General features: G+C 43.3%; 1 protein-coding gene across 1 annotated transcript in view; it reads left to right on the top strand.

Annotated features, from left to right (window-relative positions):
• Window positions 1-14,955, top strand: part of pdzd2 (PDZ domain containing 2) — an 89,408-nt gene that overhangs the window by 56,358 nt on the left and 18,095 nt on the right. Inside the window, exons 12-18 of the mRNA XM_085474292.1 lie at window positions 3,932-4,046; window positions 4,153-4,226; window positions 8,326-8,548; window positions 10,430-10,547; window positions 10,700-10,832; window positions 12,286-12,373; window positions 13,986-14,089. Coding sequence (XP_085330418.1) covers window positions 3,932-4,046; window positions 4,153-4,226; window positions 8,326-8,548; window positions 10,430-10,547; window positions 10,700-10,832; window positions 12,286-12,373; window positions 13,986-14,089 — 855 coding nt within the window. The remainder of the gene's footprint in view (window positions 1-3,931; window positions 4,047-4,152; window positions 4,227-8,325; window positions 8,549-10,429; window positions 10,548-10,699; window positions 10,833-12,285; window positions 12,374-13,985; window positions 14,090-14,955) is intronic.

Genomic DNA, 14,955 nt, shown 5'->3' with positions numbered 1-14,955 from the left:
ACAAAATTCTACTTTTAAGTTCATCAGTTTAAAAAAAACTTCAGGCAGTCGGTGACCTCAGGTGTTTTAAGTTCTGCTGACTTCTCCAGGTTTACAGTGTAACAGTTAGCTGGATGAAGCTTTAGATGCTGAGCATTGATCATGTGTCGTGTCACAGATCGCTCACGTTGAATGAAGAAAGGCTGTCACGGTTACAGCTTGGAGAAACTGAACTGCGCTAACAACTAAAGTGAGTTTTTAAGTGCAGCTGGAGAACGTGTCAGCATTTTGAAAGCTGATAACAGATCAGCTTTCAGAAACACTAGAAACTGTAAGTGCCAGTCCATTTCTTTACTTGTCATGTTAACAATCCATTCAAATTTGACTGACATCCACCAAGGTCTTGAAGGTTCATCATTTATTGGTTGAAAACTGACAGAAACCTTGTACCCCAGGAACTGTGTACTGTCAGACTGTCATTAGCAGTCGTTTAAAACTACGTGTTATAGCTGTACGATATACATTCTGCTGCCTTTGTTGGTATTGGCAACATTTAGGACATGATACTGGCATATGGGGACTGTAAATATCACATTCTAATATCATTTCACATTTAAACTCTGACCTCACGTTTACATTTTACATCTGCTGTTCTTTACGTTGATGCCAAAATGTGTTATTTTTACTACAAATCTCCTAAAGTACAAACAAAGGACACAAAAATACAGTTCCAGCCTGTGTCATGGTCCTGGGTCTGTGACCCATGTTTCTAGGTTTCCTATGTTCTCATTTAGCATTGTTTAGTTTCCTCATTCTTCCTGCTTTAATCATTTGTATTTCTGGTTGTGAGTTCTTGTTCATTTAGTCTGTTGCTGTTTGTGCCTCCCAATTCAATTCAATTTCTTTATTGTCCCACATGGAGAAATTAGTTTAGCAGCAGGAGGATAACAATAAACAGAACAATACTATAAAATAATAATAACAATAATAATGATAGAAAGTTCAAGGACAATTATTTGCCATTAAGGAGACAAGACGCAGTAGGGATAAAAGAGACCTGGAGTCCTCACAGGTACTCTATAACGGCGGCCGGAAGGCAACAACTCAAACTCACTGTGAAGTGGATGGTTCACACAATTAATAATAGAATGAGCCTTTCTAAGCACATTTCTATTGTAAATGGCCAAAAGTTCATCTTGCCAGCGCCCTGAAATTTCGCTAGCAGTTTTTACCAGAAGTCCCAACCGATTCTTGTTCTTCACCGTCAGGTTACCAAACCAGGCAGCGATACAAAAGGACATCACAGATTCGATAAAACTTCTATAAAACAAGGACAACATCTCAGATGAGACATTAAAAGATCTTATTTTCCTTAAAAAGAACAGTCTTTGTTGAACTTTTTTAGTAGTGGCATCAGCATGAGATTCAAAACACAGTTTATGGTCAAGTACCACACCTAGATATTTATAACTCTCAACGATCCCAACATTGGCAGTTTTAATGATAGTGGGTGATGAGCTATAAGAGGACTTCCTAAAATCAATAATCATGTCATTAGTTTTTTCCCTGTGTCTATCATGTCTATCATGTATGTTTAGTTCTGTCTCTGTTCCCCGTGTTCATCCTGTTTTACTTTGAAAGTCTAACGTCCTGTGTTTAGTGTATTGCTTCCTGCCCGTCTCCCTCCCAGTGGTGTTCCCTGTGTGTTTCAACTTCCCTTGTTGGCCCTCTTTGTATTTAAGCCCTTTGTGGTTCTCTGGTTGTTGCTGGATTGTCTGATTCTTACACATCTCTTGTCTATGCCCCCAGAGCACTCAAAGCACATTGTACAACATGCCACATTCACCCATTCACACAAGCATTTTCTTCGATGCTTTTCAGTGCTTCCTAGCTAACAGTCACACACATTCACACTCCCATGGATGCATCGGAGAGCAACTTGGGGTTAGTGTCTTCTTTTTGCTGTCCTCTTGGACCGAGAGGCTATCATTGTCCAAGAGGACAGGCATGCACATGCAAATCCAGACCATCTTAGACTGCAGCAGGCTTGCAAAAGTACATTTACCTTAGAGACACTGTTGTACCAATTCATATGAGGCAGGGCTGGTGAAACTGATCTAGTAGCTTGACGCGTCTACAGTAGAGTCACACCCATACCCACACCTCGTCTCGGAACAGAGGACGCCATCATCTACCTGCTCAATCGTGTCTACACCCATCTGGACCAGCCGGCGAGCACTGTGAGGGTCATGTTTTTTGACTTTTCCAGTGCTTTCAACACCATCAGGCCGACCCTCCTGGGTGATAAGTTAGCAGCGATGCAGGTGGATGCTTCTCTGGTGTCCTGGATTGTTGATTACCTGACAGGAAGACCACAATATGTACGTCTCCCACAGTGTGTGTCTGACAAGGTGATCAGCAACACAGGGGCACCACAGGGGACTGTCCTCTCCCCCTTCCTCTTCACCCTCTACACCACAGACTTCAGCCACTGCACAGAGACCTGCCATCTTCAGAAGTTTTCTGATGACTCTGCGGTGGTTGGATGCATCAGCAGGGATGATGAGACAGAGTACCGGGCTGTGGTCGACTCCTTTGTCACGTGGTGTGAGCAGAATCATCTGCAGCTCAACGTGGCAAAGACCAAGGAACTGATCGTGGACTTCAGGAAGACCAGGAAACACTTGACCCCTGTTTCAATCCAGGGGGTCAGTGTTGACATTGTGGAGGACTATAAATACCTTGGAGTTCACATTGACAATAAACTGGACTGGGCTAAAAACACCACAGCACTTTACAGGAAGGGCCAGAGTCGTCTCTATTTTTTGAGGCGACTGAGGTCCTTCAACATCTGCCAGAAAATGCTGAGGATTTTCTATGAGTCTGTGGTGGCCAGTGCGATCCTCTATGCTGTTGCATGCTGGGGGAGCAGGCTGAGGGTCGCAGATGCCAACAGACTTAATAAACTGATCCGTAAGGCCAGCAATGTTGTGGGGATGGAGCTGGACTCCCTCAAGGTGGTGTCGGAGAGGCGGATGCTGTCCAAGATAAAGACAATGTTGGATAACACCTCCCACCCACTCCATGACATGCTGGTCAGTCACAGGAGCTCGTTCAGTGAGAGACTGAGATTACCGAAAAGCACCACTGAACGACACAGGAAATCATTCCTGCCTGTGGCTCCCTGTACAACGCATCCACTTAACACACTGTTTGCTGCTACAGCTACACATGTTTCTTTTCCAACTATTTATTTATAAGTGACTTATGTATGTATGTATGTATATATATGTATATATTGTACTATTCTTAGTTAGCGTATTGTCTGTCTTGTCTTAATGTTGGTTTAAAATGGAGCACTGTAACAAAAAATAATTTCCCCCAGGGATCAATAAAGTATTCTGATTCTGATTCTGATTCTGATACAACAGTGCTGTCAGGCCTACTGCTCTCTGTTTGGTGGACTTCACTTTCAACCCTTCTGTTCCGTACTCGCTTGTGGAGTTGTGAAGTCTTCCTGTGGCTGGACAGCAGGTGGCAGGGTTTAGCCCGCAGCCAAAACCATAAGCAGTGCTTTGTCACAAAGGCCCTTTGCAGTATGTGGCTGCAGGATCTTCTGACTGTGTTTACTTCCATAAGCTTTTCAAAGTAAACCCACATTGTGCAGTCGACTGTCATCCTGTAGTAGAGACTGACCTCTGACCTGTGTTACATCATTGTTATCAACTGAAACATTTTACATTCACACTTTACTTTGTTAATGATGTTTTCACTGCAACTTTCAATATATCTGGTAGGAACTTCTACCGACCTTGATATCTATGTAAGGAGAAAAGAAACCTATGCATGGCGATACATCTAAATGTGCGCTGTCATGTGTCACTACTAAAAGCTGTGATGATAACACTGAACCCTTGGTTCCTGCTGTTCTGCCTGACTCCAACTCCCACAGGGCCTTGGGTTCAGTATTGTTGGTGGGCAGGACTCAGCACGTGGTCAGATGGGCATCTTTGTCAGGACAATATTCCCCCACGGTGCTGCGGCAGCTGATGGACGGCTGAAGGAGGGTATTACTTCCTGTTCATTCTGTGTTACTGACTTGGAAGGAAAAGCTTGACAGCACCTGGCAGAGATCATTACCTACTAACGGTGATTTTATGCCTCCCCACACAGGAGACGAGATTCTGGAGGTGAACGGAGAGTCTCTGCAAGGACTCACACACCAACAGGCCATCCAAATCTTCAAGGTTGGCTTTCAGCGTTTATATTTCATCAACAATGTAAAGAATGTTAAACTTGAACTGTTGTCTCCTCCTGATGGTGGTGAGAGTAATTACACCAATGCCACTGACGTCTGTATCCAGCTGCTGACATTATGCTGTAATCTGCTTGAACTATTGCAGTTTTTGTAGATTGCTTCTGTACACAGTTATCGTGGTGTACAACTTCAAAATGACTAGATACCCGAGTGTTACTGTGGGATACTGTGAGCGAAAGCAGAAGCGAAGCGACTGTGAGTAGAGCAGGTGAACAATGACGTTCAAACCCCGTCCCAAATGTCCTCTGCCCTGTCGCTGTGACTTTAACTCGCTCACATTTGTTAAAAGTGCAGGAGTCATTGACAAAGAACACTATTATAAAAAACCTCCTCTGCATTTTCCCAAACTTTACGACAAAGTTTAAATGAGGGATTTTTGCTTTTTCTTATTTTAGTGCATGTTGTTAGGCTGCTGTGCTTCATTTGCATGACATTGTCCCTTAATGATAATAAGGAGCCCCTCTCTCTGCCTGTCTGTAAAACCTGTCTGTAGTGAATCTCATTGATGTGTTTTGTCCTCTTATAAAGTTACAAACAAAAGATTTGTCTGATTTTTAGATTATCGTTAAAACCCCATTTTTAAAAGTATGTAATGTGTTACTAAAACGGTTGATTTTTGACATTTGCAGACTTTGTGACATGGTGTTGTATTTATAAAAGAGTGTAGCTGTTCTGTAGTTGATGGAATGAGCTGACAGGTCAGAACAGGCCCGTCTTCAGCACAGAGCTGCGTTCGTGAAACTCTGACATCACAATATTACACCTTTTATTTGGGGGTCACTGTGAGAGCATACACTGTCCTCTGTGAAAGAAATTGTTGTTCAGCAGAACAACAAAAGTGAATATCAAGTAGGAAAATCCTAAATTTATGGAATTCCCCTTGTAGTCTTGACATTTCTTTGGCTGTTTCCTGTTGTCAGGATGCACCTTTGTTAGTTTGTTTTCTCAGTCCTGGTCCACATTTCCAAAGACATCATCCCAGCACAGCTGATAAGTTCCACACTCACGCACATGCTTCTGTTAACGCTGGTCTAATAAACTTTAGCTGGCAACGTTAAAACTGAGTGTGACAAAACATTTGTTTGGACAGAAATGATTTAAAATGATTTAAAAACTCTCAAAGAGCACCTGGAACACCTTCATAAAGCCTCAAAAGCACTTTAAAATAAAAATTAGTTGAAAGTCTGGCCTCATATGCTAGTATCCTAACAAATTTCCCACGTGTGGGACTAATAAAGGTTATCTTATCTTATCTTATAAAGAAATGATGGGTCGGCCAAGACCTCTGCATAACTTAAGAGTTCAAGGAAATCTAAAGAATAAATGTTAAGTTGCAGCCCAACAGAAAAACTGAATGGCGTGCTCATAAATCAGTGAACAGGTACCAACCCAGCAAACAGCAAACCAATGAGAAATGAAATTCCACCAGTCTCAGAAATAACATCTTAAACATGTTAACATCGTAATATTCAAGGTGTCTGTAAATTTTTATCCATCTATATACAGTTTTTATATTTTTAGGTTTACCAACGAAAGCCATCAAAAGAAGGTGAAATTCATTCAATTCAGTTTTACGTAAATCAAAACAGTGACCTCAGTGTGCTTCGTATTATAAAATATAGACTCTACAATAATACTGAGAAAATTACCAATAGCCAACAATCCAAGTCAAAAAGAAGAAAGTGCCATCAACCCAGTGTAAGGGGTGTGTTTTTACACCCCAAGGGAAGGAGGGGGGACTCCCAACGGGGGAGCGAGTGGCATGGGTGAGTGAGGGGGGGGGGGCAAGGAGGGGACAAGGGACATCGAGGGGGGGGGGGGGGGTGAGTGAGGGACACACAGGGAGAGAGGGGGAGGAGCAATGTTCCCTCTAAGCTGCGCGCATGCGCAATTGCGCACTGCTGGCAGGTCTCTGCGCACAAAAAAGAAAACTAACCTGAACTGAAATTAACATTAAAACTTTAACAATCCTGTTCTGCATGTTAGTCAGTGACTGGCTGCTCCCGTATGGGATCAGAACGATGCCACCTTATCCCACAGTCCAGCCAATGATGCGATTCACATTCGTATATACGCAGCTGATCAACGTCGTTGACAGGCTATGACAGTGTCCTTATGTGCCGACACCGGTGTTTTAGCAAAGCGGCTGATGTGGAGTGAAGCCACGTTAATGACAGCGTGTACAACCATTGGAGATGTGAGCAGGACAGACGAACAACTGACGGGAAAAGTGTGGACTTTATACCAGTTTTTAAATTGAGTTGATCGGCCACGTAAAACCAGAGTTATGATAAAATATCTGCAATGTTTGATTTTCTTCCTGAATACTGTCGTTGTTTATATTTACTGCAGGTAAAAACGGCGTTTTATAAGGAAAACGCTCGAAAGCATGTGAGCAAAAACAAAACCAAAACTCCCAGCCTTTCCTATTGGTCGAAAAATGTACCATGTGGACCAATCAAAACATGGCATTTAGTTGTTAAGAAACGGGGGGAAGTTTTAGAAGTGACGGCGTGTTTGAGATGTGAGAGATTTGCGACGTTTAGTGCAAATCTTGTGTAGTTAGTGTGTAGTTAGTGTGTAGTTAGTGTGTAGTGTAGTCAATAGTTTTGTGTGTGTCAGAACAATGAGGCGACTGCTGAGTGTTACAGGTGTTACAGCAGTGATACATCTGCTGCTGTCAGGCCTGCAGGTATCAGGCTGTTGTTCTCCTTCATCTCATAGTGGACAGAAATTATTTTTTGGAGCGGCACAAATAATTTGTGTGGCATCAGATTTGATGCAGAACAGCTGATTGTTCTGTAAATAGTTTGAAATGTTTGTTTAAAAAACGCCTTGGCTGCATTTTTAGGTAAAAGCTGCAAAAAACTTTGTTGTTTGCATAACTCAGTTACTTTTTTGAAGAAGTAACTATATAATTAATTGCCCAACATTGGTCATTATTTACTGTATTTTGCAGACAGAGAGTTACAGACTCTCTCCCAGACCACAGACTCATAATACAAGTCAGAGCAAAAAAAATAAAAAAGAAAGTTGTGTTTTCAAAATTGGAGTTCAAGTTATTTTTACGTCCAATAGTGTTAACATGCTACACAGGTCATGAACAAGATTTTTTACATTTTCATTGTAAGTGGGCTAAAGCAGTTAATTAAAAGTTGTCTAACATAAATGTAAATGCTGTAATTTGATTATTTTAATAAACATGTAACTTGGATGATTGGATGCTGGCGTGACCACAGTGCACACGTCTGCTGCTGCTCACAGTGGTCCAAGGGACGCTCAGGGAGTTTGTGTGTTCGCTCAGACACATGAAAAATTAGAGGGAACATTGGGGAGGAGGGCAGCAAAGGGAGGGACATGGGTGAGGGGTCGGGGGTGGGGGGGGGACATATCAGATTATTGATTTGACCACTTCTAAAGTATCCTTAAGTTCTCTGATTGGTTTTCAGCCTACAGACGGCTGTCTGGCAGCTGCATGCAGTTGAGCTTTGTATTCAAATTCATAGTGAAAAGCTATAAAATACAATTCAGCACTGTTAACTTTTGATATTATGTCTGCTGCATTTGTCATGAAATAATAACGGAGCAGGCCTCGCCTGATATTAAACCACTTATTAGTCAGCTGTCAAACAACTAAACAGTTAAAGCTTAAAGGAGACAGTGTGAACCTTTCAGTGTTGTGTCAGCATTTTCTGAAATGTGTCTGACAAAAGCTAAAAGCTGATTAATATGTCAGTCATCTCTTAAACGCTGATGTATTGTTTCGGTGCTGTAGGTTTAAACCTTTGCATTGCTTGCTGACAGTTCTGTTTGTCTTTCACTAAATGACACAAATGTCACATAAATGTATTGTAAGTTTTGGATGTGTTGTTTCATATTTTGTCCCCATCATGTTGACATTGACACTGACGAGGACAGCTGAAGGGCGAGACCATAGACTGAATTTCTGGTGCTGACGTCCGCAAACAGAAAACACTCAGCACAGTCACTAAAGACGTTTTTATTTCCACTTTCATCTTCATTAACAGCAACTTAAGAAAGGCGTTGTAACGCTGACCATTAGAACACGGCTGCGCAGCCCCAGCCTGACACCATGTCCCACCCCCACCCTCCTCAGCCGTTCCACTTCACCCAACTCTCATACCAGTGGAAGTACACCAGTCCCATCAGGCTTCAACGAAGCTGATGAACGCAGAGGCCCTGGCCCAGGTCCGAAGGACTGCATTGTCATGGAAGTTACACTTAATAAAGGTGAGCTGGTGTGACTGAACCCAGGAACCAGTTCAGGTGTCACTGGATGATTTTCTTATTACCACTGAGATGGTGTGTGTCTGTGTGTGTGTGTCTGTGTGTGTGTCTGTGTGTGTGTGTGTCTGTGCGTGTCTCTGTGTGTGTGTCTGTGTGTGTGTCTGTGTGTGTCTGTGTGTGTGTCTGTGTGTGTGTGTGTGTGTCTGTGTGTGTGTCTGTGTGTGTCTGTGTGTGTGTCTGTGTGTGTCTGTGTGTGTGTGTCTGTGTGTGTGTCTGTGTGTGTCTGTGTGTGTGTCTGTGTGTGTGTCTGTGTGTGTGTCTGTGTGTGTCTGTGTGTATCTGTGCGTGTCTGTGTGTCTGTGTGTGTGTGTGTCTGTGCGTGTCGTGGCCAGCTGTAGCAGCAAGCACAGCTGTGTGAAAGTACCAAAGCATTGATTTACACTGAACAAAAATATAAACGCAACACCTTTGCTACTGCTCCCATTCCCCAGGGGATGGACGTAGAGACCTAAAAGTCATTCCAGATACACAATATAACCATCCCTCCCAAACAGTGGTCACAAATCAGTCCAAATGTGTGGTAGTGGGCACATCTGCTATATTGAGATAATCCATCCCACCTCACAGGTGTGCCACATCAGGATGCTGATCTGACATCATGAGTAGTGCACAGGTGTACCTCAGACTGCCCACAACAAAAGGCCACCCTGGAAGTTTACAGTTTTTTGTTCTATTGGGGGTCTGGGGACCCAGAACCGGTCAGTATCTGGTGTGACCACCATTTGCCTCATGCAGTGCAACACATCGTCGCATGGAGTCTATCAGATTGTCAGTTGTGGCCTGTGGAATGTTGGTCCACTCCACTTCAATGGCTGTGCGAGGTTGTTGGATATTCGTGGGAACTGGTACACGCTGTCGTATACGCCGGTCAAGCACATCCCGAACATGCTCAATGGGTGACATGTCCGGTGAGTATGCTGGCCATGCAAGAACTGGGACATTCTCAGCTGCCATCTGCCCTGAACAATGTGAACCATGATTCATCCGTGAAGCGCACACCTCTCCAACGTGCCAGACGCCATCGAATGTGAGCATTTGCCCACACAAGTCTGTTACGGCGACGAGCTGGAGTCAGGTCAAGACCCCGATGAGGACGACGGGCATGCAGTTGAGCGTCCCTGAGACGGTTTCTGACAGTTTGTGCAGAAATTGTTTGGTTGTGCAAACCAATTGTTCCAGCAGCTGTCTGGGTGGCTGGTCTCAGACGATCTTGGAGGTGAACCTGCTGGATGTGGAGGTCCTGGGCTGGTGTGGTTACACGAGGTCTGCGGTTGTGAGGCCGGTTGGATGTGCTGCCATATTCTCTGAAACGCCTGTGGAGACGGCTTATGGTTGAGAAATGAACATTCAATGCACGGGCGACAGATCTGGTTGACATTCCTGCTGTCAGCATGCCAATTGCACGCTCCCTCATTGCTTGTGGCATCTGTGGCATTTTGCTGTGAGACAAAACTGCACATTCCAGGGTGGCCTTTTGTTGTGGGCAGTCTGAGGTACACCTGTGCACTACTCATGATGTCAGATCAGCATCCTGATGTGGCACACCTGTGAGGTGGGATGGATTATCTCAATATAGCAGATGTGCCCACTACCACACATTTGGACTGATTTGTGACCACTGTTTGGGAGGGATGGTTATATTGTGTATCTGGAATGAATTTTAGGTCTCTAAGTCCATCCCATGGGGAATGGGAGCAAAAACAAAAGTGTTGCGTTTATATTTTTGTTGAGTGTATGTTCCAGTATGATCACAGCAGTTTCACTGCTGCATCAATCAGAGGCTTTCTTGACTTTGGGACTTACTACGGCTTTAACCCCCTGCAGAGCACGGTGTGGGCCTTGGAATTGGAGTGTGCTGTTTGACCCTGGAGAACGCTGCTCCTGGTATCTACATCCATAGCCTGGCTCTGGGCTCTGTGGCCAAGATGGATGGCAGGCTCAGGTAAAAATTTGTAGTTTTACTAATATCAGAAGAGTAAAACGTGTTTAAATGAGAGTATTTCTCAGTAATTGTGATAATCTACTCACTGACGTGTGTGTGAATCTTGAGGAGACAACGTTCAGAGTTGTGCTGACACCTGTGCCTTTGTCCAGTCGTGGAGATCAGATACTTGAGGTGGACTCGGTCAGCCTTCGTCACGCTGCTCTCAGTGAGGCCTATGCCATCCTCAGTGAGTGTGGGCCTGGGCCCATTACTCTTATTGTAAGCAGGCATCCTAATCCAAAGGTAAGACCTGATCTGCTTTTAAATAAAAAGTTCAGCCTCCTGTAAAACCGCCTTAACTGTTGGTTTGATTCAAGCTACTGGATGAAGTTGCTCCTGCATCCTCTGTCTTGATCCTCATGATGTTCCTCTCCTCCCATGACATTCAGGGGTTGTTGAGCCAAAAATGTATCACATAGCCCGGATCTACTCACCAGTTTCTAGTTTAATTGAGAATTCAAAGTAAATTGAGTCTCATTCACCCAGACAAAAACACAGTCTATGTTCCATAAACACAATCCTAGGTTTCTTTTTAGCTCTGTATATACACTAATCAAGCATCACATTATAAGGACCTGCCTAATATTGTGTCGGTCCCTCTTTTGCTGCCACACAGCCCTGAGGTATTTGGCCATGGGCTCGACTAGACCCCTGAAGGTGTCAGTTGGGGTTTGTTTGTCCAGCACATCCCACAGATGCTCGATTGGATTGACACACGGGAGCCTCGTCAACACCTCAAACTAATGGGCTACTCAAACCTTTCCTGAACCCAAGAAAGCTCCAGCTGATCCAGGAGAGAAGGACAACTGCTGCCTAAGTGAAAACCTGTAGTGATCCCATACGTGTCAGGAGTATCGGAACAGTTGAGACGCATTTTTTCTAAACACCGGGTCTCTGTGGCTTTTAAGCCCCAAAATATGCTGGTCCACCCCATGGATCGGGTCCCCCGACACAAACAGAGTAACATAGTGTGCAGGAGGATTGGCAGGATTTATACATCGGGGAAACCAAACAACCTCTGGCTAAGAGGACGGCACAAAACAGCAGAGCCACCTCGTCAGGCCAGGACTCTGCAGTCTATGCACACCTACAGGCCAGTGGACACTCTTTCAATGATGAGGATGTATCATCCTGGACAGGGGGGAGCGCTGGTTTGAGGGCGGAGTCAAGGAGGCCATTTACATGAAAAGGGAAAGACCATCTCTGAATCGAGGAGGGGCCTAAGGGTACATCTGTCACCATCTTACATGCTGTGATTGCAGCCATTCTCCAACTCTCTGTGAATGGGACTCATGGCCATTAATCAATGGTTGTTGATGGTCATATCAATGGTCATGAAACTGACCACACGGCCCGTTGTTAGTCATTGGTATTAGTAGTCACTATGCAAATATAAAATAATACATGGTCTGCAACAATGCTCAAGTTGGTGGTACGTGTCAAAGTAACATCATGAGTAGCATGACCCAATGTCTCCCACTATCACTTTGCCCAAAGCATCAGACGGCCTCCACCAGCTTTTCTTCTTATCGTAGTGCATCCTCATTCAAAAACCCCTTATTCTGTTAAATGGGATTGTCGGCACATGTGCTAATTATTGTGTTTCTGGTAGATTCCTGAAGGTTGGTGCTTTAGGATGTGTTTGTCTTTCTTGATGCTAAAATGCATCTTTTTGTGTTTCTTTGTCTCACCTCAGGTATCAGAGCAGGAGATGGATGACATCATAACTCGATCCACTCACAGGGACAAAATGAGCAGGAACAAGCACTCATTTCATTCGCAAGGTCTGACCTGTACCAGCATTCACATTTTAATTAACTGTATCAACTATTTTACTAGTTAGCTCCATCATTTTACACATGGCCCTGCTACACTATTGTAGTTTAACTACTGTGTAGGCAAGAGCACTGTTTCTTTGGTTTGTAACAAGGTTTCAATGAAGAGCACTGTACTGTGACAAGACAGGGTTGATGTTGTTCACTTAGTCCTGGTCTCGCCATGGTATTAGATCACTTCCTGTTCTTGTTACGGTGCACTGTGGTGTTTTTCTGTAGGTCAATCTGTGTAGCTTGATTAACTGCAAATTTTCTCATTGAAACTTATTTCATAGTAACTTACAGGGGCTGTATTAAAGCATCATTTCTTCAGAATCACATGCAAATATTCACTAACTGTGTCCTTAGGGATTTGCTAGCTTAGTGTAGCTAATAGCTTATCAGTTAGCCAAACCACTAGCAGCAGGTTTGTGTGTTAGGGGTTAACTGCACTTTCCTCCTCAGCTGTGCCCCAGCAGGTGACTGTGGAAGAAGTGTAGTCAAAAACAGAAGTGCCCACCAACCTGTTCAGTTCTGGGGAAAATTGATTCTGCCAGTTAATTTTCCCCAATCTGTGAAATACCTGCCAAAGAACAAAATGTGCTAGGAAGATTTTACTCTTAGAAATGTGAAACTAGAGTCCCAGCAACCATGGTCAAAGTATTCCAGGGGCCAGAGCAGGTGACACTGGAACAACTTTGAAGGCTGCATCAGCCTCTAGTCCCCTAGTATATATGTATATGTAGTGTATATGCATGTCCACATGTGGGTCTTCAAATGGCGGCTGTCCAGAAAATGATGTAACTTTTATAGATAACTTAAATGTTCAGAGGAAAACCTGTTCTTATTAGGAGAGACCCAGCATCTATACCTCTTTGGATTTTTTAGTTCTTTCTATAAAAATTGGTGAGATTGTATAAAACCCCAGTCCTACAGTCTTACAGGCCTCTTAGGAGCTTGCCTCCTCTTGTTACCAGCACCCCCCAGTTCCCATCCACACATAAACTATCCAACAAACCACACTCTCATTGCTGTGCAGCTGATACTCAGTTTTAGAATAGAATAGAATTCAACTTTATTGTCATTGCACATGCACAGGTACAGGGCAACGAAATGCAGTTTGCATCCATCCAGAAGTGCTTTAGTGATATAGATATATTACAATATATATTAGCAATAATATAGATATGTAAGTATATTAGTGAAATGGGTCTATTATGGTATGTTATAATGTACACGGTATGAGGTATGTTGTGAATATTCTATAACTATAAGTATGTACAGGCTGTAGTGAGTACAAGCTATGTACAGGCTATGAACAGGATATAAATATGAAAAACTATACAGAATATGAAATAAATAACTTTACAGAATCTGGGATATACAGTTATACAGTTATTTATCTATGAATCCAGACATGACGGCCTGGATGATCTTTAATGTCCTCCCTCTAAACTCAGATAAAGCTGAGGTTAAACCTTAGAAATACGGTCACTAACTTGCTCCGTGTGGCGTGTGAAAATGATGGCATCACTGAATTCTGTATTTGTCTGGGTTTGTCTGTTGTGGTTTTAATGTGTAGGTGTGTCCTGTAAGAACACCAGCCCAGCAGTGAAGGACATGCAGGAAGACAGGTCGCCTGTTCTCAGCTGGACCATGAAGAGGTTCCTTGAGCCTGCCAGCAGGGTACGTTTTCATTTAGACATATATTTAGTTTTGTTGCTACATTGATAGGTTCAGTTTCAACCTTCTTACACAATCATATAGAATAGAATAGAATAGACTTTTATTGTTATTTTACATGTACAATGAAACTGTAGGTGCTCCACACCAGCTGTGCATGGAATAAAAGTGTAACTAGAAAAAGTTGCATTTCCTGCGAAAATGCAGTGTGAATGCCGTGTAGTGGAATCTAATGAAAAGAGCTGAAGTAGCAGAACTATCTGCTGAAAAGAGCTGAAGAAGCTGAAGTTTGTGCTGAAAAGAAGTGAAAAAGCATAACATTTAGCCTAAAAGAGGTGAAGGAGCTAAAATTTCTGCTGAAAAGAGGTGAACTAGCTGAAGTTTTTACTGATAAGAGTTAAAGAAGTTAAACTGTCTACTGGGAAAAAAAATGGTGCTATTACCGGGATTTAAACCCGGCCCTCCCGCTTTGAGAACGGCTGCTCATCTCTCTGAACCAAACTGGTTCTCAACTGAGTCAAACATATGATGAGAGAAAAATCTGCAGGGTGCAGAAGACGCTGAGCAAACTGCTGAAAAGAGCTGAAAAAGCTGAAGTAATTGCTGAAGATGGCTGTATTTGAAAGGGTACACCGCAGACTGTCAAGAAAGCAGTGTGCATGTGAGCACGGAAGATGTGGCAACTGCCACAGGTAGGATTCGTACCTTCGCCACTGGATCTCAGCTGCTCATCCCACTGAGCCAAACCAATTCTAGTCCCGAAGAAAGATATAAGAGAAAAAATGTGCACTGTGCAGAAGAAGCTGAATTGTGCTGAAAAGAGGTGAAGAAACTGAAATTTGTGCTGAAAAGATTTAAAGAAACTGAAA

This window comes from Copadichromis virginalis, linkage group LG12 (genome assembly GCF_057382275.1).
Source record: "Copadichromis virginalis isolate Kocher_CV1m ecotype Utaka linkage group LG12, C_Virginalis_male_GT1.1, whole genome shotgun sequence".
Lineage (NCBI taxonomy): Eukaryota > Metazoa > Chordata > Actinopteri > Cichliformes > Cichlidae > Copadichromis > Copadichromis virginalis.
The sequence above is the reverse complement of the archived record's forward strand: the minus strand, read 5'-3'. Positions and strand labels throughout refer to the sequence as shown.